This window comes from Gigantopelta aegis, chromosome 2 (genome assembly GCF_016097555.1).
Source record: "Gigantopelta aegis isolate Gae_Host chromosome 2, Gae_host_genome, whole genome shotgun sequence".
NCBI lineage: Eukaryota > Metazoa > Mollusca > Gastropoda > Neomphalida > Peltospiridae > Gigantopelta > Gigantopelta aegis.
The window spans coordinates 28,253,658-28,278,372 of NC_054700.1; the positions used below are offsets into that span (position 1 = coordinate 28,253,658).

The following is a 24,715-nucleotide window of genomic DNA, read 5'->3' on the forward strand; positions in this document are numbered from 1 at the left end:
GCGTACTGTGGATACAAGTGCTCTCGAGTTGTTGGTGGGTGAACGTCTCTACGGCGTACTGTGGATACAAGTGCTCACGAGTTGTCGGTGGGAGAACATCTCCACGGCGTACTGTGAAGACCAGTGCTCTCGAGTTGTCGGTGGGAGAACATCTCCACGGCGTACTGTGGAGACCAGTGCTCTCGAGTTGTCGGTGGGTGAACGTCTCCACGGCGTACTGTGGATACCAGTGCTCTGGAGTTGTCGGTAGGTTAACGTCTCCACGGCGTACTGTGGATACCAGTGCTCTGGAGTTGTCGGTAGGTGAACATCTCCACGGCGTACTGTGAATACCAGTGCTCTCGAGTTGTCGGTTGGTGAACATCTCCACGGCGTACTGTGGATACCAGTGCTCTCGAGTTTTCGGATGGTGAACATCTCCACGGCGTACTGTGGATACCAGTGCTCTTGTGTTGTCGGTGGGTTAAAGGGACATTCCTGAGTTAGCTGCAATGTTTAAGATGTTATGGACAAACAGAGACTTTTTAAGGATTGTAATTACATATCAAATATATTTTTCTGCATAAAATATTAGTGGCTGTATAGTAAACGTGTTTCTGATCGTTGTAATATTTGTATTAGGTTAAATTTCACTTTATTTTCTAAAAATGTTTTTTCGTACGTACGAAATTATTTGAAGACAAAATCCAGTTTGAGCTTCTAACAAATATTAAGACGACCAGAAACACATTAAATATACAGACACTGATATTCTAAACAAGAAAATATATTTAATATGTAAGTTTAATCGTAGAAATATTTTATTAGTCAGAAACATCTTACAATGCAGAAAACTCAGGAATGTCCCTTTAACATCTCCACGACGTACTGTGGATACAAGTGCTCTCGAGTTGTCGGTTGGAGAACATCTCCACGGCGTACTGTGGATACAAGTGCTCTCGAGTTGTCGGTGGGTGAACCACTCCACGGCGTACTGTGGATATCAGTGCTCTCGAGTTGTCGGTGGGTGAACATCTCCACGGCGTATTGTAGATACAAGTGCTCTCGAGTTGTCGGTTGGAGAACCACTCCACGGCGTACTGTGGATACCAGTGCTCTCGAGTTGTCGGTGGGTGAACATCTCCACGGCGTACTGTGGATACAAGTGCTCTCGAGTTGTCGGTGGGTGAACCACTCCACGGCGTACTGTGGATACCAGTGCTCTCGAGTTGTTGGTGGGTGAACATCTCCACGGCGTATTGTAGATACCAGTGCTCTCGTGTTGTCGGTTGGAGAACATCTCCGCTGCGTACTTTGGATACAAGTGCTCTCGAGTTGTCGGTTGGAGAACATCTCCACGGCGTACTGTGGATACAAGTGCTCTCGAGTTGTCAGTGGGTGAACATCTCCACGGCGTACTGTGGATACCAGTGCTCTCGAGTTGTCGGTGGGTGAACATCACCACGGCGTACTGTGGATACCAGTGCTCTCGAGTTGTCGGTGGGTGAACATCTCCACGGCGTACTGTGGATACAAGTGCTCTCGAGTTGTCGGTGGGTGAACCACTCCACGGCGTACTGTGGATACCAGTGCTCTCGAGTTGTCGGTGGGTGAACATCTCCACGGCGTATTGTAGATACCAGTGCTCTCGTGTTGTCGGTTGGAGAACATCTCCGCTGCGTACTTTGGATACAAGTGCTCTCGAGTTGTCGGTTGGAGAACATCTCCACGGCGTACTGTGGATACCAGTGCTCTCGAGTTGTCGGTGGGTGAACATCACCACGGCGTACTGTGGATACCAGTGCTGTCGTGTTGTCGGTGGGTGAACATCTCCACGGCGTACTTTGGATACCAGTGCTCTCGTGTTGTCGGTGGGTGAACATCTCCACGGCGTACTGTGGATACCAGTGCTCTCGAGTTGTCGGTGGATGAACATCTCCACGGCGTACTGTGGATACAAGTGCTCTGGAGTTGTCGGTAGGTGAACATCTCCACGGCGTACTGTGGATACAAGTGCTCTCGTGTTGTCGGTGGGTGAACATCACCACGGCGTACTGTGGATACCAGTGCTCTCGTGTTGTCGGTGGGTGAACATCTCCACGGCGTACTGTGGATACCAGTGCTCTCGAGTTTTCGATTGGTGATCGGGAGCCGCACATCACGTTAAACTCTGTCCCGTGGGGAAGCGGCCTTAGGGAGACAAGATCCGGCTTGGAGGGGAGTTCTTCCTTTGTGGTTTCTCCTGTGATGAATGTCCTGTATTTCGGTCGGATTCCCAGGGTATCATCGAAGCTGTTGATCGGGGTAGACTGGTCCCTGCCATCGGGTGGCTGTTACGGGCTTCAAGTTCTTTCTTGTTCAACGGCAAGGTGGCTTTTCTCTTCGGGACCGGGTGACTACGCGAAACTCATGACGCACGGGAAACGGACGTACCGCAGGTATCGAAGAACACAGAAGGAAGGAAGGAAATGTTTTATTTAACGACGCACTCAACACATTTTATTTACGGTTATATGGCGTCGGACATATGGTTAAGGACCACACAGATATTGAGAGAGGAAACCCGCTGTCGCCACTTCATGGGCTACTATTTTCGATTAGCAGGAGGGATCTTTTATATGCACCATCCCACAGACAGGATAACACATACCACGGTATTTTATATACCAGTCGTGGTGCACTGGCTGGAACGAGAAATAGCCCAATGGGCCCACCGCCGGGGATCGATCCCAGACCAACCGTGCGTTAAGCGAGCGCTATACCACTGAGCTACAGTGGAGAACACAGAATCCGAGTTGAAAAGGGGCCTGCCTGGGGTGACTGGAGATTCGTTCACGATTACGTGACCTGGCTTGCAGAAGCATCCGCTGCTGGCAGTTGATCTTTCAGTTTTTGTCACCTCATCCCCTCCCCCCCCCCCCCCCCCCCCCCCCCCCCGGTGCCGCCCATGGTGTGCCCTTCCTCTTCTTAATCCTCTTCAGATTGCGTTCGTCACCGTATACCAGGCATACGGTGGCGCGGTTCCCCGTGCAAAACACGCAAAATTCTTGTAACTTTCCAAATGACGCGATTATCGCCTCCAGGGGTGGGGAAGATCGAGAGTACGAAGACACGTCGGTCTTCGTCACTGTCTAAATTTGGAAAGTATGTGTAGAATGAGTGACGATTCGAATTCGATGTAGGATTGGACTATGAGTGTCAACTTCTTCTTTTCGTTCGTTTGTTGACTACACGCCGAGGCCAGCAGTGACTATGAACGATACTGTTCTCTGTAGATCACTTCTTGTGCCGTACAGCTTTTTCTGGAGAGTTGATGTAGTTGTCCAGGTAGTCTCTCTCAGCTGCTGTAGGTTTTTGCAGTCTTGGATGACATGTTCGGACGTCTGTTCTGCTTCTCCACAGGAACACATGGAAGAAGGTACCAGCCGGAACCTCTTATGCATATGCTGGTTCAGCCTGTTGTGTCCAGTCCTTAGTCGAAAAATTATGACCTGTTCCTGACGAGACAGCAGGTAATAATCATTGGTTTGTTTGGGAGGTCTATAGAGAGATTTAATATGGGATTTCATCTCTTCGTATGTACCCAGTTATCCTCCTGTTCTTTAGCTGCACCCAGTTTTGCCAGTCTGTCTCTATTTTCATTTCCTGGTATGCCACATTGAGCGGGGGTCCATTGTAACACAACTTGGTTGACACTTTTGAAAGGATGTAGGGCTTCTGAAAGTCTGTCAAGGGCCCGGAGGGCAGAGAGAACATCTGTCAGAAAGACGACATGTGAGCAGTTCTCCTCTCTAGTGCTGATGTTGTGGGCAGCATGGATGAGAGCCTCCACCTCTGCAGCATAGTTTGTGCAGTGTTTCCCTGTAGGAAAATGTGCCTCCTCTCGGTAGCCACTAGGGTCCATGATGTATATTCCAGCCCCTCCGTTTTCCACTGCATTTGTTGCAGATCCATCAGTATATACCTGTGTCCATGATGTCTCTGGGTACTGTTCATGAATCATGACCAGTGTCAGGGCTCGTTTGTATGGTTCACTATGTTCCTCTCCAGGGGTGAGGTGTTGGACCACTGTGCAGATCTTTACATTGGCCAATTGTGGTTCCCATGGTGGGATGCAGCTGAGTGTCTATATAACCAACCTTTTAGTTACACGTCACATTGTTGAGTGGTCTGATTTTTATACGTATGTGCGTGGTTGTGTGTGTGACTGTCTGTTTTTTCTGTAACCTGTTTAATTCTCCAATTCCGTTATTGTCCATGTATGTACGTGAAACAGTGGGCAAACCTGGCACTGGCAAGTATGTATTGATGTATGAATATTTATATATTGTATGCATATCGTATTTAACTATTACATACATATATATTAACGTATGTATGTGTATGCTTACGTATGTGTGTGTATTAAAGTTAAAATTTGTTTTGTTTCACGACACCACTAGAGCACATTGTTTGATTAATCATCGGCTATTGGGTGTCAACAATTTGGTAAGTATTAGAGAGGAAACCCGCTACATTTTCTCATTAGTAGCAAGATTAATTGCACTTGTTGCAACGAGAAATAGCCCAGTGGGCCCACCGAAGGGGATCAAAAGTAAAGTAAAGTTTGTTTTATTTAACGACGCCACTAGAGCACATTGATTTTTTATCTTATCATCGGCTATTGGACGTCAAACATATGGTCATTATGACACTGTTTTTTAGAGGAAAACCGCTGCCGCCACATAGGCTACTCTTTTACGACAGGCAGCCAGGGATCTTTTATTTACGCTTCCCACAGGCAGGATAGCACAAACCATGGCCTTTGTTGAACCAGTTATGGATCACTGGTAGGTGCAAGGGGTTTACACCTACCCATTGAGCCTTGCGGAGCACCGAAGGGGATCAGTTCTAGATCGACAACGTATCAAGCGAGTACTGTACCTCTGAACTACGTTCCGCCATTGTATAGTTCTGTCTGCAAGCGTTCGCGCTGCCTCGCGCTTGTGTTTGTTAGTAACTTATTATCCATGTCTTTGTAATGTGCAGGCGTGTGTGCAAATTTTGGCAGGGGGTCAAAACGGTTGGAAGCCACGTTTATAAGTAGATCGAGTTATGCTCCCCCGGAAAAATACATGTATATTGAAACAAAAGAAGAAAATTTTATTGGGGGGGGGGGGGTGTGTAGATTCCTGAAACCCTTCCCCAGCCCATGCATCTGGTGTACTATTTGGAGTGTCCTCTTTTTCTTCTTGTCACACCACTTCCAGTTATGCAATGTGTGTGTACAGTATGCGCCATTTTATCGATCGTTCACAAACGTCCAGAGAGCTTTTTTTTCGTCGATGTAATAAATCATGACTCAGGCTGTGCATATGTGTAATGAACCTGTTATACCAGTCGATTGAATCAATAACTCTCATAAACTGTAATCCGTGCCATGGATCAGTTGACAAGGGCAACCATATCGCGGTATAGTCCAATAAGTTTTGGTATGCAGTCTACCTGGTAAGAGTATTAATGTTAAGACTAGCGCGCTACCGGGTAGTTAATGCACAATCGTCTGGCAGCCAAAACACACAGACCTAATCAAACACACACAGTAACACGGGTCTGTTATGGATGGATGGACGCATAATATTTGAAACAATGTACTTATATTTAGCGGAGGTTTAAGCACGGGGTCTAAAGGCATGTGACAGGTTGTTTAACGGGTATGATAATTAGGTCTTGGTGCTTAAAAATAACGCCCGTTTCATAGCACGCCAGGAACAGCGTGTATGTTATGGTTTGTTTGGTTTAAAGAAAAAAAGTTATACAGTTTATACTTTTTTTAAAACTACTCCTTGTGTTTCTAACAACAGACGCTATTGTGTACGGAATATTTGACAATTCCGGTGACAATGGAGGACGATGAAGTCCGAAAGACGTGCGTGTTTCGATGTCGTCACAATGTGTCGGCTGAGTCGACGGAAGAGAAGGCTCGTGTACCCACACACGGAGAGAAAGGCGACACCAGAAGAACGGTACAAATTAGACTTTTAGGGCAACCACCACAATCCAAATTAGCCAACGTTCATTCCTTCTTTCATTCATTAATTCATCATTCATTCATTAATTCATTCATTCATTCATTCATTCATTCATTCATTCATTCATTCATCCATCATTCATTCATTCATTCATTCATTCATCATTCATTCATCATTCATTCATTGAAATACAGTAGTTATATAGGGTTGTAAACGAATCACACGGCATTTACACATGAATTACAACTAATATTGTGGTTAGAATGATGGAAATACACGGTGAAAACGTTACGAGCTAGTTCATTTTGCTCGAATATCTCTGTCGTTTTTTTAAAGAGTTTGAGACTTTTCTTCAGCACCATGGGACAACTGAATCCCCCCCCCACCCCCTCTCCTCCGCCTGTCTTGTACGCTTATGTTTATGTCCTAGCCACGTATTTCCAGATAGTCATGTAATCGTAAGTTGTTTGTTTTTGTATGATGATTAGTACAACAATAATAATACAATATGTATGCTTATGACATCTTAAAAGAAGAACAACAACAACAAACCATCCAACACTGTTACCAAACTAGTTTACTTTCACTGGCGTAGGAAGCGGGGGGGGGGGGGGGGGGGGTGTAAGGGAGGCATGTGACCCCCACTTTTCAGATATTTGCTTTATATTTGCTTTATAATAGTGAAAGAGTTTGTAAATATAATAATTCCGAATTAAAAATATTAGTAGTAGTAAATCTTAAAGGGACATTCCCGAGTTTACTGCATTGTATCATGTTTCCGACTAATAAAATATTTCTACGATTAAATTTACATATTAAATATATTTTCTGGTTTAGAATATCGGTGTCTATATATTCAATGTGTTTCTGGTCGTCTTAATATTTGTAAGAAGCCCAAACTGGAGTTCGTCTTCAAATTATTTCGTACGTACGACAAAAATATATTTTAGGAAATAAAACGAAATTTAACCCAGTACAAATATTAGAACGATCAGAAACATGTTTAATATACAGCCACTGATATTTGATGCAGGAAAATATATTTGATATTTAATTACAATCGTTAAAAAGTTTCTGTTAGTCGATAACATCTTACACATTTCAGCAAACTCAGGAATGTCCCTTTAAGGCAAAGATGTATTTTATTTGTAGAATGCAGGAAATTGCATTTTAGGACATCTGGTTTTCAAAATGTTATGGAGGAGCATACGCCCGAACAGCCTAATAACTTTGCTTTGCGTCCTCGATCTCAGTCAGTACTCCCTCCCCAATGTCTATTTGCTTCCGCCGTGCCTCGTTTGCACTTTATATACTGACATTAAAATACCCCCACTTGCAAGCGCGGGAGTAGTTGGTCAAAAGTCACGCTCTTAACATTGCGTGTCCTCAGTGCCTAGTATCAACATGTCAATATGGACATGCCCCTGGCTCATCACCCACAACATCTCGTGTTCGCTTCGGCAGGTCAGGTCAGGTCAGAGAATTTAACGTGCACATTCAGAGCGAGCTGTTGTAGCGCACGTCTGTCCTGGGCACAGGTACTGGCCTCAGCCGGCTCCTCCGTCCAGGACAGGAAAGGGTTGGGGTGGGTGAAGGAGGGACCGCCTGCACTGGCAGGTGCAAGGGAGCACCAGCAATCCGACCGTTGCCGGTAACAGGCAGAGGGTGGTATGGTGCTATGTGATTTGGAAAGTCCCGTAGGATTAAGCCAAAGAGAAAGAGTGCGCACTTTTGTGAAGGAAAAAAGGCGCAATTTTGAACGGTGCCACCGAAGTGTAAAAAAAAGGAGCTACATATAGTTTTGGAAATTTGTAGGCGTGTTGGCGGCAGCCGTAAGTCTCCAAAATTGCCATAATCGTGCGGTGGCCGCACGGTAGAATACGGTAGCCGTGAGGCGATCTCAAGGTTTTTTGTTTGTCGCAGGGGCTTACGATTTTTTTTAATTTGACATTAATTTTTTTTTCGGAAATCGCAAGGCCGTAGGCCGCAACCTCGCCGCATGTAGTATCGCAAGGTCACTGTACGGTGGCCGTGAATCACCTCGTAAATATCGAGAGTTTAGGGCTGCCGAGAGTTAGAGTTGGCCGCCGCAGTGCGATCATCTTTCTAAAGGGACCCTCATATATCAGCCGGCGTCCGCGCGATTTTTCTAATCGCAGGAGTCGCCGGGGGATTTAGAGCCCGTGGATGAATCGGGCGAATTTCATGTCTGCGACGTGTGTCCTCACATATTAGACAGGGCCCGGGCGGTCCCCTTTTGAACATTGGATCGCAGTGGAGACAGTGCGGCCGCCAGGAAGTCGGCCGGACGCCGCTAGATAATCTGGCGGGCACCGGCTGATCAAAGAACAGGTCGGTAGGCGTCCTGGCGGAGCCCGGCCGGGCGACTGGCGATTGATGTCGGGCTTCCCCCCGGCCTCCGCACCTAGAGTATATATAGATGCGTTGTATACTACTCAAAAGAATTTAAGGGTCAAAAATTTATAACCAAATAAGTTTCAGAGTGTATTAGATTGATGATGTAAACTACACCAAAAATTTAATTTATTGTTCCATATTTACAAAAAACCACAAATAAACGTCACTGTATACAAGAAAGTCACATGACATGCTGTCAAAGTTGAAGGTTGTCAAATATGGATTTTACACATTAGAACATTCGTTTAATAGTGTGTGAATCCACCCCTGGCGCGAATACACTCGACACATCGTTGCCTCATGCTGTTGATCAGACGTCTGAAGAACTCTTGGGGAATGGCCTGCCACTCTGCCTGTGGTGGATAGAGATGCCGCCCCACACCATGACGCTGCCACCACCGAACCGGTGACGTTGTCTAACGTTAACGTCAGCGAAGCGCCCCCCAGGACGTCTGTAGACACGAACCCGACCGTCGTTGAACTGGAGACTAAACCTGGACTCATCAGTGAACATAACTCGACCCCACTGAACACATTGCCACCGCAGATGAAGTGTGCACCAGTGACGTCTGGCCGTTATGTGACGTGGTAGGAGTGGTGGTCGAACAGCCTGGCGACGGCAGCGTAGATTATTGTCTCTCAGACGATTGCGTATGGTTTGATCAGACACTCGAGTTCCAGTCGCAGTCCGCAGATTGTCACGTAATCGGCGTGCAGTGGTTGTGCGTTGACGTAGAGCCATATTGGTGATGTAACGGTCCTCGTCTATTTGTAGTGCTTCGGGGTCTTCCCGAACGTGGATGAGCGAACAGAATTCGTTGCTTGGTACCGTTGCGACAGTCGGCCAACGACACTGACTGACACCAAGTCTCAGAGCAACATTTCTTTGCGTATTGCCCCTGAAGCCAAGCAATAGCCCTTCCTCGATCTTCGATAGTCAGTTGACGTCGTACCATTGTCGAATTTGGAGTGTGCACCGTACACGAACGCAAGCTCCAATTATACGGAAATTCAGCATTGGGAACATGGAATACACATGCAAAGCGTGCAAATGAAGCGCTTTGTGAAAAAGCAAGTTATGGGCACTTAGCAGACCTTTCACTTTCGCCCTAATTTACGTGCAAATGTAAGCATGTTTTCGCCATTAGAACTAGTCGACAGTGTCAATGACAGTGGATTTTAATTCATTTATGGGTTGCTTAGACCCACTTTCGTCAAAATGGAACAATACCATGCGTGACATTATGGTTTAGCTAATATAATTGACATTCACAAAATAATGTAGAAAATATCGTCTGACCCTTAAATTCTTTTGAGTAATATATATAAAGTTGTGGGGGCCGTTTAGAAGCCGTCGGGGAGGCCGGTCGGGACTAGCAGGGCGCCCGGCCGATGTTGTACAAATCGCCCGGGATCCGTGAGGGGGCCGTGAGGCTATCGTAGGGTGGCCGTGAGGGGCCCGGCGGATTTTTGTTCCAATAATTTTCGTCAAAATCTTCAGGCGGCCGCCAGATCACCGGTCGGTTTCCGGCAGGCCGCCGGGCGGGGCCCTAGCACCGTATATACGGGATTGCCACGACCTAAAATTACGCTTGGAAAATCGCAGATTTGGAAGTCAGGTTTTCACGCCCGCGGGGTTCGGGCGACCCCTAAAAATTGCAGCGGAGCCCGTAGAAATCGGGCAGCGTCCGCCCGGACGCTTCGCGAAAATGCCCTTTTTGGCCTGTTTTAGGAGTCGCGCGGGCGCCGCGACCGATATGTGGTGGCCGCTTAAAAAAAAGTATATATTGCCTGCTATGACACTAGCCAGATCGTCAAGATGGCCTTGTGATTGCCTTGCGGTCGCCGTGAGGGCGCCTCGCGGTTTGTTAACTAGCACCTTGCGGTCTCCCCACGCATTTTGATTTCATGACTTTTACGATTGCTGTGCGGACCCCGCAACATTTGTGAACACTGCTTCCGCAGCCCGCAAAGCCGTACGTTTTGTAAAAATCCCATCTTCAAACCGCAGACCGCAGAACCGTGCGGAGGCAGCATCATATGTGAACGAGGCATAAGTGGACCTAGTTGGTGTTGTTCACGTGTCTCCCTAAGTTGCCCATAGGGGCCCTTAAGAGGGCTTCATCTGTTCAGATCCTGGTGTTTCTGAAACGAAGTTGCCCGAGTTTTCGGTGAATATGACATTAACATTGTTTCATTGCCCCCCCCCCCGAGAATCTCACCCTTTTTTTTTACTCCAGAAAATAGCATACACATCTTAGGGTTTAATTTGTATGGTGTTTCATGTGTTTTTAAAACGTAGTACCCCTACTAGGATTTTGATCAGGGTACAGCCCTGCGAACACCTGTGGTCCACAATACGTTATTTGTGTGTGAATATTTATACGTAATCCACACTACGTGGACCGACCGCGCATGGAGCGATCGCTGTACCACTGAGTTACGCCCCGCCCCACTGAAAAGTGTATATCTATAAACGCTATCTCGGACAAATGGAATTTGCGTTTTAAGTATTTGCTGAAAAGTGTATACAGTCAACTCTCGTTATAACGGTCATGTTTGTCATATGCTTATATTGCCGTTATAAAGAGTTTGCCGGTATAACGATTTCGTGAAGAGTTATCTCCCTCAGCTAATTCGTTCACATTGCTAGCTTTAAAAATTTAGAACACGTAATACTGTAATATGTAATAACTTACTAGGCCTACAATAAATACTATTTTTTTAATAAGCAGTGACATGACTAACTCAACTCAGGCATGTTTTTATTGCATCCCTACCCAAAACCAATGCACGTTTGAACAACACCGCTTGTGGTCGCAGTTCTGTGCAATCAACCATAGCTAATCCGGTGTAAGCCAGTTGTCGTCTGCACATCAAAATGTCGCTGAAAGGTTACGGCTAATTGTCGAACCACTCTTCCTACTTAGGATGACATAATATGCTTAAGATGTGTTCAGTGATTCTTTGCACCGTTGTAAAGATCGAACAATACATGAAATAGACATGTTTTTTTCACCGTAAATGACTGCCGGTGCCGGAACTCGAATATTCCGTTACAATGATCAGATTAAAACTGAAACACGTTGGTTCCCAGTAAAAGTGTGCCGGTACCCGAATATTCCGTTGTAATGGATACCGTAATAACGAGAGTTGACTGTATCTATAAACGCTATCTCGGGCAAATGGAATTTGCGTTTTAAGTATTTGCTGAAAAGTGTATATCCATAAACGCTATCTCGGACAAATGGAATTTGCCTTTTACGTATTTGTTGAAAAGTTTATATCCATAAATGATATCTCACACTAATGGAATTTGCGTTTTACGTATTTGCTGAAAGGTTTTTATCCATAAATGATATCTCACACTAATGGAATTTGCGTTTTACGTATTTGCTGAAAGGTTTTTATCCATAAATGATATCTCACACTAATGGAATTTGCGTTTTACGTATTTGCTGAAAGGTTTATATCCATAAATGATGTACGAACGGCTATATTGCTGAGTACTTAATGAGCAAAACTTCCATCTGAATTGTCTTACTAGGTTTGGCTGCGAATAGTATTTCTGAAAATTGAAGAGATCGACACGGTGAAGGAGCAGTTTCGTTCAGACCTCTTCCTGCAGGCCAAGTGGCGCGAACCCAGACTTGACGGTGTGTGTCTCAAGGTTTGTGAACATTAGACATGTTTATCATTGTATATCTTCCTGCAGGCCAAGTGGCGCTAACCCAGACTTGACGGTGTGTGTCTCAAGGTTTGTACGAGTGTGTATCTTCCTGCAGGCCAGGCGGCGCGAACCCAGACTTGACGGCGTGTGTCTCAAGGTTTGTGAACATTAGACAGTTTGTACCATTGTATATCTTCCTACGGACCAGGTGGCGCGAACCCAAACTTGACGGCGTTTGTCTCAAGGTTTGTGAACATTAGACAGTTTGTACCATTGTATATCTTCCTGCAGGCCAGGTGGCGCGAACCTAGACTTGACGGCGTGTGTCTCAAGGTTTGTACCATTGTATATCTTCCTGCAGGCCAGGTGGCGCGAACCCAGACTTGACGGCGTGTGTCTCAAGGTTTGTACCATTGTATATCTTCCTGCAGGCCAGGCGGCGCGAACCCAGACTTGACGGCGTGTGTCTCAAGGTTTGTACCATTGTATATCTTCCTGCAGGCCAGGTGGCGCGAACCCAGACTTGACGGTGTGTGTCTCAAGGTTTGCACGATTGTGTATCTTCCTGCAGGCCAGGTGGCGCGAACCCAGACTTGACGGCGTGTGTCTCAAGGTTTGTACCATTGTATATCTTCCTGCAGGCCAGGTGGCGCGAACCCAGACTTGACGGCGTGTGTCTCAAGGTTTGTACCATTGTATATCTTCCTGCAGGCCAGGTGGCGCGAACCCAGACTCGACGGTGTGTGTCTCAAGGTTTGTGAACTTCAGACAGTTTGTACCATTGTATATCTTCCTGCAGGCCAGGTGGCGCGAACCCAGACTTGACGGTGTGTGTCTCAAGGTTTGTACGATTGTGTATCTTCCTGCAGACCAGGTGGCGCTAACCCAGACTCGACGGCGTGTGACTCAAGGTTTGTACGATTGTGTATCTTCCTGCAGGCCAGGTGGCGCGAACCCAGACTTGACGGCGTGTGTCGCAAGGTTTGTACGATTGTGGATCTTCCTGCTGACCAGGTGGCGCTAACCCAGACTTGACGGTGTGTGTCTCAAGGTTTGTGAACTTTAGACAGTTTGTACCATTGCATATCTTCCTGCAGGCCAGGTGGCGCGAACCCAGACTTGACGGCGTGTGTCGCAAGGTTTGTACGATTGTGTATCTTCCTGCTGGCCAGGTGGTGCGAACCCAGACTTGACGGCGTGTGTCTCAAGGTTTGTACGATTGTGTATCTTCCTGCAGGCCAGGTGGCGCGAATCCAGACTTGACGGCGTGTGATTCAAGGTTTGTACGATTGTGTATCTTCCTGCAGGCCAGGTGGCGCGAACCCAGACTTGACGGCGTGTGACTCAAGGTTTGTACGATTGTGTATCTTCCTGCAGGCCAGGTGGCGCGAACCCAGACTTGACGGCGTGTGACTCAAGGTTTGTACGATTGTGTATCTTCCTGCAGGCCAGGTGGCGCGAACCCAGACTTGACGGCGTGTGTCGCAAGGTTTGTGAACATTAGACAATGTTCACCATTGTATATCTTCCTGCAGGCCAGGTGGCGCGAACCCAGACTTGACGGCGTGTGTCTCAAGGTTTGTGAACATTAGACAATGTTCACTATTGTATATCTTCCCGCAGGCCAGGTGGCGCGAACCCAGACTTGACGGCGTGCGTCGCAAGGTTTGTACGATTGTGTATCTTCCTGCAGGCCAGATGGCGCTAATCCAGACTTGACGGAGAGTGTCTCAAGGTTTGTGAACATTAGACAGTGTTTATCATTGTATATCTTCCTGCAGGCCAGGTGGCGCGAACCCAGACTTGACGGAGAGTGTCGCAAGGTTTGTGAGGGATATTAACAGAAAATATAATTTCATGAGTAGCCGTTAGTATCATTTATCTTACAATGTGTTGTTCCAAAACGTATTTATAATTAGTTCTAAAATGAATTGTATCTAACGGGCACGAATGTAGTCTTCTAGTTCTAACATATCCTTAAAAAAAAACCCCAAAACCCCAAAAAAACAATATTTGTTTGTGTCCCATTCTTCTACCTAATTATTTTATTACGGAATGTAAAGTATGTTCGAATGTGTTTTTGTATTTTGTTTTAGCTTCTTAATACCTAGAAGCTTAATTAATCGTATATTTATTTCCTAATATTTTTATATAATTTAATAGTATATATTATATAATAAATATAAAACTAAGATTTATATTCTAATATATTCAGTAGAATTCTATACATCTTCTTCTGTCAACTAATTATTATAGTTATATAGTATTTATGTTTTGTAAAAGTTAAAGTTTGTTTTGTTTAACGACACCACCAGAACTATTGGATGTCAAACATTTGGTAATGCTGACGTATAAGTCTTAGAGAGGAAACCCGCTCATTTGTTCATTTGTGGCAAGGGATCTTTTATATGCACCATGCCACAGTGCGAGTGCGAATAATTTTTACATGCTCATATACCGCTAGAGTTTCGAGCATGTCCGTCCCGGGTCTCTGAATAGCCAGTGTCTTGTTCTGGGACAGAACCATGCCACAGACAGGCTCGACCGCTCATCAAGCGAGCGCTTTACGATTGGGCTGGGAAAGAAAAGGAGTTTGTTTTGTTCAACGACATCACTATAGCACATCTATTAGTCAATCATCTGATATTGGATGTCAAACATTTGGTAATTATAACTCGTAATCATCAGAGAAAAGCAGCTTCATTTTTCCGTCAGCAGAAAGGGATCTTTTATATGCACTTTCCCACAGCCAGAAAAGTACATACCCCGACCTTTGACCAATTGTGGTATACTGGTTGGAACGAGAAAAATTCCTATCAGTTGAACGGATCCACTGAAGTGGTTCAATCCTGTCACCCAAGCACCTCAGCCGAGCGCTCAACGGACTGAGCTTATCCCCCCCCCCCCCCCCACCCCCCATTGGGCTACTTCCCGCCTCTATCAGACTGTAATGTTTAAAGATATCAAATGCTTTGTTTTAAAATTGTTCGAGACCGACATGGCAATGCTATAGAGACACTAAACACTAACCCACTGTTCTGGACAGACTTCCCAGATAGCTGAGGTGGGTGCCCAGGACAGCGTGCTTGAATCGTAATTGGATATAAGCACGAACATAAATATAAATAAACAATAAAAAATAGTTTGAAACTTTTATTGCATAAAGTTCTGGTTCTTCATAGAACTGCCCGACTATTCTGCCCCAATCATGATCATTATTATCACCCACGTCCACATTCGCAGTACTGTAAATGTTTTAATCTTCATGTAAGACGGGAGCGGGACGTAGCCCAGTGGTAAAGCGTTCGCTTAAAGCGCGGTCGGTCTAGGATCGATCCCCGTCGGTGGACCCATTGGGCTATTTCTCGTTCTATGGGATGGTGCATATAAAAGATCCCTTGCTGCTAATCGAAAAGAGTAGCCCATGAAGTGGCGATAGCCGGTTTCCTATCTCAATATCTGTGTGGTCCTTAACCATATGTCTGATGTCATATAACCGTAAATAAAATGTGTTGAGTGCGTCGTTAAATATAAACATTTCCTTCCTTTCTTCATGTAAGACAGTTTTGAAAAAATGTCTTTGTGTTTCCATATATTAAGACGGTTAACGTGGAGGAGTACTGGAATCCTCACCTTCACATTGAAAACGGCAAAAACAGCCCGACACAATCCGTCCGCGCTAGCCTGGAGTTCGATCACTGTCACAATGCCTTCATTGTGGAGAAGAGGAGAATTCACGGAGATTTCGCCGAAAATCTCGAACTCGAAGAATTCCCTTTTGATGTTCAGGTATAGAATTTAGAAATGAATACTTATCAATTATAACTGACCGTCATTGAGGGCAATATCATGTTTTATGAACCGAAGAAATTGATATTAACCTCGGTCGTTGGCCTCGGTCAATATCAATTTCTTCGGTCCATAAAACATGATATTGCCCTCAATGACGGTCAATAATATATAATTATTACATAATGAAAATATATCTGTATTTGCATTGGTTTGTGCTTGTTTACATTAGAATTAGCAGTTGACGTTGCATTACGTTACCTACTCATTAATTGGATAGAATTTTGTCTAATCTTTATTTTCATTGGTCAGGGCAATATCACTTTTGATGGACCGGTGGGACCGTCTCAGGGCAATATCACTATTTAGGGAAGGTCATGCGACTGGTTTTTGACCAATAAGAATACAGATATATTTTCATTATGTAATATTTTCTTTAATAACGCAAGGAATGGTAAATATCATAGCTTGGCTGATTTTACAGTTGAATTGTTTACGATCCTCTGAATAAATTTAAGCCATTTGCTTGCTAGATATATTAACCATATATACAATATTTTCAAACATGTTAATGTATAACACTATAGCCGTATTTAATAAATATTCGCTACATGTGTTTTATTATACAAATATGTATTTTACGTGCGTAGGAAACGAAGCTAAAATAGCTTAGATACGTTTTTTAACACTTAACAGCACATGTAGAATCCTGAATCGTTCATCAAGACCATTACAAATTTGAAACTCTCCGTACCAAGGTAACTGGTGTTGTGCTAATATACGAAGAACATGTATGTAAACTTAAAGGACTTTTAAAATTATTTGATGGTCATTTCATTAGTATTTTGAAATGGGACGTAGCCCTGTGGTGAATCGCTCGCTTGATGCGCGAGCTTTTTCTCGTTGAATGAAGGAAATGTTTTATTTAACGACGCACTCAGCACATTGTATTTTCGGTTATATGGCGTCGGACATATGGTTAAGGACCACACAGATATTGAGAGAGAAAACCCGCTGTCGCCACTTCATGGACTACTCTTTTCGATTAGCACCAAGGGATCTTTTATATGCACCATCCCACAGCCAGGATAACACATACCACGGCTTTTGATATACCAGTCGTGGTGCACTGGCTGGAGCGAGACATTTTTCTCGCTGAAGCCGGTGCATCACGACTGGTATATCAAAGGCCGTTGTATGTGCTATACTGTCTATGGGGTGGTTCATAAAAAAAATCCCATGCTACTAATGGAAAACATGTAGCGTCAAACATTTAACAAATGGCTGATACCCAATAGCCGATGATTAATAAATAAATGTATTCTAGTGGTGTCGTTAAACAAAACAAACTTTTTTCATTAGTATTTTGATCGCCAGTGGTGTTTCAGCTGTTTTGGTATTATGTTATGTTCTATCAAAACATCTTTGTGTCAGTAATTTCGCAAACTATCTCACTTCAGCTCTGTCCTGTACTAGTTTTGATTCAGTAAACCAGTATGGAGGTGACAGTTCTCCTTGAGGTGTGCAGGAACGGTGTATTACCCAGTAAAGGATCTCTTCAGTAGTGGCTGTTCTATAGACGAGGCAATAGACAGAGATTGATGGAAGCAATCACTATTATGCCAAATACCCATTCGACTCTTCATTGTGCAGAGATATGGTTTTGATAACTGTTTTGTTGTTCAGATTTACACTAAATACTTCCTGTTTAGGACGGGCGGGACGTAGCCCTGTGGTAAAGCGCACGCCTGATGCGTGGTTGGTCTAGGATCGACCCCCGTCGGTGGGCCCATTGGGATATTTCTCGTTCCAACCAGTGCACCACGACTGGTATATCAAAGGCCGTGATATGTGCTATCCTGTCTGTTGGACGGTGCATATAAAAGATCCCTTGCTACTAATGGAAAAATGTAGCGGGTTTCCTCTCTATGACTGTCAAAATGACCATATGTTTGACATCCAATAACCGATGATCAATAAATCAATGTGCTCTAGTAGTGTCGTTAAACAAAACAAAGTTTTTTTTGGTCCTGTTTAGGACAGAGGATAGCAGTTAGTCATTACATATAGAGGGAGATTGACGTAGCGATCGTACACATCTTACAGCGGTTAAACCTCTATGGGTTGAGGTTGTTAAACCTCTCTGGGTTGAGGTTGTTAAAGCACTCGCTTGGTTCTGTTTCAGAGCCTGTCAGTACTGGTTAGCAGTGAACACCCAGAAAGCCAGGTGGAGCTTGTGGAAGACCCGAATGAAGCGAGCAGTCTGAACAAGGACAGCTTCGCCCAGGCACAGGTCTGGACACTGATGGATTTTGTGGAGGTGGAGCGAAAATCCATCGACAACAAGTTTTCCCTGGACAGCTACAAGCGCGCCGGCATTTTCTTCAGGTGTTGTGCGTACAGACGATCAGGATTCTTTCTCTGGAATAACTTCCTGTTTATGGTATGTCTTTGTTGAGTTGCTTGTTATGCTTGTACACCCACCCTGCTCTGCTTCCCAAATAACTGGGGGGGGGGGGGGGGGGGGGGGGGGGGGGGTTTTAAAATGTATTTATTTATGCTTTTTTAGTTTGTTTTTGTGTTTTTGGTAGGGGGTATTTTTAATAACGCCCTGTTCATGGGAGGTCATTGCAGAGTTTCCTGTTATGCTTGTTCAACAGCCCGCAGGTAACCACTCTGAGTCGACCCATTGGGGTTTCTAGCTGTCACTAGTATAGTTTTGTGGCTGTGGTATGGTTCAAGACTCTCTGTGAGAACGAGTAATATGTTTTTGGTCAAATATGATTTAAATATGATCTAAATCAAAGTGCTTTCATCGCAGGCTCGAACCACCTCAGTGGGGGGTTTTCCCGTCCCAACCAGTGCCCCACTACTGGTATATCAAAGTCAGTGCTCATAAAAAAAATGTAGCTGGTTTCCACCAACACTTCCTGTAAAAAATACCAAGTGTTAGACATCCAATAGCCGATGATTAATAAATCCATGTAATCTAGCGGTGTTGTTAAACAAAACAAACTAAGTTTGCTGCGGATTATTTCATGATCACTATTTCGTTCTGCAGGCGCTGATCACCGCGATGTCGTTCACCATATTCGCCGTGGATCGCAACGACCCAGGCAGACGACTTCAACTGACCTTCATCCTCATTCTGACGGGCATGACCTTCAAATATGTCGTCACAAAGTCTCTACCCAAGATTTCATATTTAACTCATTTGGTATAGAATAGAATATTTTTTTAAAACCTCCCTCTCCCTCTATCTAAACACACACACACACACACACACACACACACAAACACACACACACACACACACACCAGAGGCGGATTTTTTTTTTTTGGGGGTGGGTGGGTCAGTGTGATCCTTTATTTCTTTTCATCAGTATGTGTGTGTGTGTGTGTGTGTGTATGAATGAATGAATGAATGAATGTTTAACGACACCCCAGCACGAAAAATACATCGGCTATTGGGTGTCAAACTATGGTAATGCAAATAAATAAAGTGATGATCAACATCAACATAAAAATTCAAGGTTTAAACAAAAACAGTGTAAAGAACTGTGCAAAAATACAAATACAAATATCACAGAATTTTACGGACACCGAATTTTACTCTAAACTTCAATTTGTGCTGTATTGGCCATTCTCAAAGAGAATGTTACACCCCTGCACCACGGTGAGGTTACAGCACGCGCAGGGGTGTGTGTGTGTGTGTGTGTGTGTGTGTGTGTGTGTGTGTGTGTGTATGTATGCATGCATGTATGTATATTTATATTGATGTATGAATATCTATATATTGTATGTATTTATGTCAGTAGGTAGGTAGTGGTGTAACAATACATTGCTTGTATATTTTTGTTCTATGTTCTAGGACAAGTATATCATCTGCTCCATGGTGTTTTTGTTCTTTGCTCCAGGACAAGTAAATCGTCTGCTCCATGGTGTTTTTGTTCTTTGTCCCAGGACAAGTATATCGTCTGCTCCATGGTGTTTTTGTTCTTTGTCCCAGGACAAGTATATCGTCTGCTCCATGGTGTTTTTGTTTTTTGTTCTAGGACATGTATATCATCTGCTCCATAGTGTCTGTTCTTTGTTCCAGGACAAGTATATCGTCTGTTCCATGGTGTTTTTGTTCTTTGTCCCAGGACAAGTATATCGTCTGCTCCATCGTGTTTTTGTTCTTTGTTCTAGGACAAGTATATTGTCTGCTCCATAGTGTCTTTGTTCTTTGTTCCAGGACAAGTATATCGTCTGTTCCATGGTGTCTTTGTTCATTGTTCCAGGACAAGTATATCATCTGCCCCATGGTGTCTTTGTTCTTTGTTCCAGGACAAGTATATCATCTGCCCCATGGTGTCTTTGTTCTTTGTTCCAGAACAAGTATATCATCTGTTCCATGTTGTCTTTGTTCTTTGTCCCAGGACAAATATATCATCTGTTCCATGAGGTCTTTGTTCTTTGCTCCAGGACAAGCATATCATCTGTTCCATGATATCTTTGTTCTTTGCTCCAGGACAAGCATATCATCTGTTCCATGATATCTTTGTTCTTTGCTCCAGGACAAGCATATCATCAGTTCCATGATATCTTTGTTCTTTGCTCCAGGACAAGTATATCATCTGTTCCATGGTGTCTTTGTTCTTTGCTCCAAGACAAGTATATCACTTATTCCATGGTGTCTTTGTTCCAGGACAAGTATATCGTCTGTTCCATGGTGTCTTTGTTCTTTGTCCCAGGACAAGTATATCATCTGTTCCATGGTGTCTTTGTTCTTTGTTCCAGGACAAGTATATCATCTGTTCCATGGTGTTTTTGTTCGTGGTCTGCATCTGGCACGGAATAGTGCCACTCCTCGGCGACGACGTCAGTCTGTCGCAACAATTCGACCTGTGGCTACTGCTCATCTTCGTCTTTATATTTGTACTAACGCAAATTACATTTTTGGTGATGATTATAGGACGGGTAGGTTTTTGTATTTTTACACATTACTTAAACATAAAAAAGTATGATTTATCGTTTGTTCATAAGTCATACAAGAATCTAAGACTGTCTGAAGGCAGAATGCATAAAGTAGCTTAAAATAGGTAAATCTTTGGATCTATTACCATTACCAATATTTATTTACATGCTCATATGCCACTAGAGTTTCGAACATGTCTGTCCCGGGCCCGGTCTCTGGATAGCCAATCAAATAATTCTTTATAACAAACAACAGTAACAACCAATCAAATAATTCGTCAGTCACGACCGCGTGACATATTCTGATGTGGTAATCGATTGTTTTCGGTTTAATTCATATAAATCGATTCCGGTATTAGTTTGTAAAGTTTAAAATATACTTTCATTTGATGACGGATGCATGGTCTAGCGGTATAGGCGCGAAATTATAGGAAATAATGATGCACTATGCCAACTGCTATGGCTACAAATGCTGAACTAGACATTATTACGTAGTTTATAAATGAATATGTATGACGTAATGCAAATTCAATTCTGACTGGATCCGAATAAAATTAATGAGTGGATCCAACCATGTAGAATGCAAATACCCTCTAAATTCCTTAAAACAATAACTTGTTAATCCTTTGCTACAGATTGTCAAACTTATCACTGTCAATTTTGGAAGGAAGGGACTATTTTTATTTAAAGGACAAGGGAAGGTGGCCGTAGGAAGGCAAGATCCGGCTTGGAGGGGATTTTTTTTCCATTATGGTTTCTCCTGTGGTGAATTTCCTGTATTTCGGTCGGATTCCCAGGGTGTCGGCAAAGTTGTTTACTGGGTGGACTGGTCACTGCCATCGGTTGGTTGTTCCGGGTTTTAAAGGAACATTCCTGAGTTTGCTGTATTGTAAGATGTTTCCGACTAATAAAATATTTCTATGATTAAACTTACATATTAAATATATTTTCTTGTTTAGAATATCAGTTTCTGTATATTCAATGTGTTTCTGGTTGTCTTAATATTTGTAAGAAGCCCAAACTGGATTTTGTCTTCAAATAATTTCGTACGTACGAAGTTTTTTTATTTTAGAAAATAAAATGAAATTTAACCTAGTATAAATATTAGAACGACCAGAAACATGTTTAATATACAGCAACTAATATTTTATGCAGAAAAATATATTTGATATTTAATTACAATCGTAAAAAGTCTCGGTTAGTCGATAACATCTTAAAAATTGCAGCAAACTCAGGAATGTCCCTTTAACGACACACTCAACATATTTTATTTACGGTTATATGGCGTCGGGGTAAATTTTGGATTTTGGATAACATCAAGTTAAGAAAATACGTCACCCTTGATGACTCCGGCGACCTAACTATCTATTACAAATGAACCACCACTGGAATATCGGTCATCAATCTAATTAGCTCCACTATTACACGTGGATCTAACAGCAGCCCGTTGGAGCTTATGTCCAGTTGACCTTTCATTCGACCAATCAAAACCTTACTTGCAAAATCGTGCCAGTGATTTGAAAATAATTTGAAAACATTTGGGATTATGCCGAGGGTATACGAAATGATTCGGGTGAATTACGAAGTATGCCGGAAACTAATTTCAATATAAAATTTTATATAAAATTCGTTTCAAGACAAAAAAAACAAACAAAAAACCCCGTGATGGTATAGCCATAAAATGTGTTAATACTAGTATACAATCCACAGTTTATTACTGCACTTTTCCCCGGGTTTTTTCAATGTTGAAATAGACTAACAAGTTCGCCTATTGCATAAATAGTCTCGACCGATATTTTTAGAATTTGTATGCTCCCGAATAACGTTATAAAAGGCAAGGTGTAATTGGTCGATATTTAAATTGTTATTTATAGATGAAATGTCACCTGGACATGGGAGTCCACGCAATGCTGTTAGATCTACTGGTGAGACCAGTAGAGCTAATTTTAATCAGATTGATCAGTCATGTACATATAATTGGTTTATATAAAGCAATTTATTTATTTGTTGTAGGGACACAAGAAAAGGAAAAATGGCAGAGAGAAGCTAGCAGCTTATAGAGTATGTTTAACATTATTATTTTTAATGGATTTTTAATGATTGTGTGACACTGTATAAAATGGTGTGAATGTTGTACTGTTCTTGTCTTTAACGACAACTATCTCGTTCTCATTCATTATTCGACAACCCTCATTGCCTGTGGTTGATTTTAAACATTTGTGAATTATCATATATACCAGAAATAAATAATGAAATGAACAAGATGTAACTTAAAGTTAAATCATCTCTCGTAAATATTCGACAATTTCTAACAGTAAAACAAGCATTAACGTCCGCAAATACAACATTAATGCATCACTGTAAGCATTGGAGGTGGACCACACACACACACACACACACACACACATACACACACACACACACACAATATTTGCATATTGTGTTTGACTGAAAGACAGAAAGAAACCCGATTTGTTTGCTATCAGTAACATGTACTGGTATACCTGGAATCAACTCTGCTTACATATTAAGTACATGCATATAGTTGTCACCATTGTGAAATAATGTAGTTACATTTAAGTCATATGCTTTTCGGTTTTTCCCACATGCAAAACCAAACAAAAAAACGAAAACTAATGACGGCAGAACAATAAAAAAACAAATGAATATTGAAATATGAATCTTACAGTCGGGTGAAAATTGAAAGCCTTCAAAGGTCACTAGGATATTTGTACATCCTGCACTTTTGCATGTGTACTTTATTCATCATGTTTAATAAATTAGTTACCCTTTTCCTTTTTTATTTTCTAGAATAAACTGAACGCCATCAAATTTCAGAAAGATAAGAAGAAGCGACTTGGTGCTGTTATGAAACGAAAACAATCAATTGTGCCATATTGACTATTTACACTCGTCCAAAAAGCTGCCAATTACTAATATTTTGCTTTTGGACTATGTGTGAATATTTTTAAAACATCCACAAGAACTAAATCACTCAACATCAACTGGACCATTATTCACGGTACGAACGTACAGTATCTGGATACCAAACTCACAATGATGAAAGGCTAAATTATCACTGATGTCTGTTCAAAAAGTGGCCAATCGTATCTATAACCCCTCCGCCAAGCTGCCAAACACCTGCATTGTAGGGCCTTAATGTGGATGTAGGTCTACAACTGCGCATCTCATGGAAGCTTGCTCGATGCGCGGTCGGTGTGGGATCAATCCCCGTCGGTGGGCCCATTAGGCTATTTCTTGTTCCAGCCATAGCACCACGACTGGTATATCAAAGGCTATAGTATGTACTATCCTGTCTGTGGGATGGTGCATATAAAAGATCCCTTGCTGCTAATCGAAACGAGTAGCTCATGAAGTGGCGACAGTGGGTTTCCTCTTTCAATATCTGTGTGGTCCTTAACCATATGTCATATAATTGTAAATAAAATGTGTCGAGTGCATCGTTAAATAAAACATTTTTCTTACTTTTTTTTCTTATGGAAGATCAGCAAAAAATAATGTTCATATATTTAAGAAGCAGAGCATGTCAAATACCTTCTCTATGGAGTGCAGGTGCAAATAACACAAACTACTGTGATATGAAAAATGTCTGAAAATATTGGGTGTGAAACAAAGGATGACAACATGGAACTACAGCTTTCTTCACTCTACAGACGTTCCCGGGGAAGCACATCAAGAGCTATTCCCCAACATGGCTGGGGAATTTCTGAAAACACTGGAGATGACATGGATGGTTGGTGATGTAATACCATGAGCGCTGTTGATCATACTAATGGGGGAATCAGAGACCAATGTCACAAAACATCCAAGTCTAGTTTTGCATGTAAATGTAAATTTACGACTAAACCACAATTCTTATTACTGTTAT

General features: G+C 43.0%; 1 protein-coding gene across 2 annotated transcripts; it reads left to right on the forward strand.

Annotated features, from left to right (window-relative positions):
• Window positions 1-5,686: 5,686 nt before the first annotated feature.
• LOC121377594 (gamma-aminobutyric acid receptor subunit rho-2-like) lies at window positions 5,687-24,137 on the forward strand. Of its 2 annotated transcripts, XM_041505657.1 has the most exons (8): window positions 5,687-5,984; window positions 11,956-12,078; window positions 15,679-15,867; window positions 18,053-18,310; window positions 18,929-19,084; window positions 20,650-20,829; window positions 22,840-22,887; window positions 23,638-24,137. In XM_041505657.1, exons 1-8 carry the CDS (start codon window positions 5,862-5,864, stop codon window positions 23,725-23,727), a joined length of 1,167 nt encoding a protein of 388 aa, XP_041361591.1. In that variant the 5' UTR covers window positions 5,687-5,861; the 3' UTR covers window positions 23,728-24,137. The 2 variants fall into 2 exon arrangements, with proteins under 2 accessions (XP_041361591.1, XP_041361598.1); XM_041505664.1 differs by lacking the exon at window positions 15,679-15,867.
• The last annotated feature ends 578 nt before the right edge of the window (window positions 24,138-24,715 follow it).

Excerpts from the sequence above, each read along its gene's own strand:
- LOC121377594 (XM_041505657.1), top strand. The coding sequence starts at position 5,862 with ATGGAGGACGATGAAGTCCGAAAGACGTGCGTGTTTCGATGTCGTCAC. Across the intron at positions 12,079-15,678 it reads TTGACGGTGTGTGTCTCAAG|ACGGTTAACGTGGAGGAGTA; the intron begins GTTTGTGAACAT and ends CCATATATTAAG. Across the intron at positions 18,311-18,928 it reads GGAATAACTTCCTGTTTATG|GCGCTGATCACCGCGATGTC; the intron begins GTATGTCTTTGT and ends TTCGTTCTGCAG.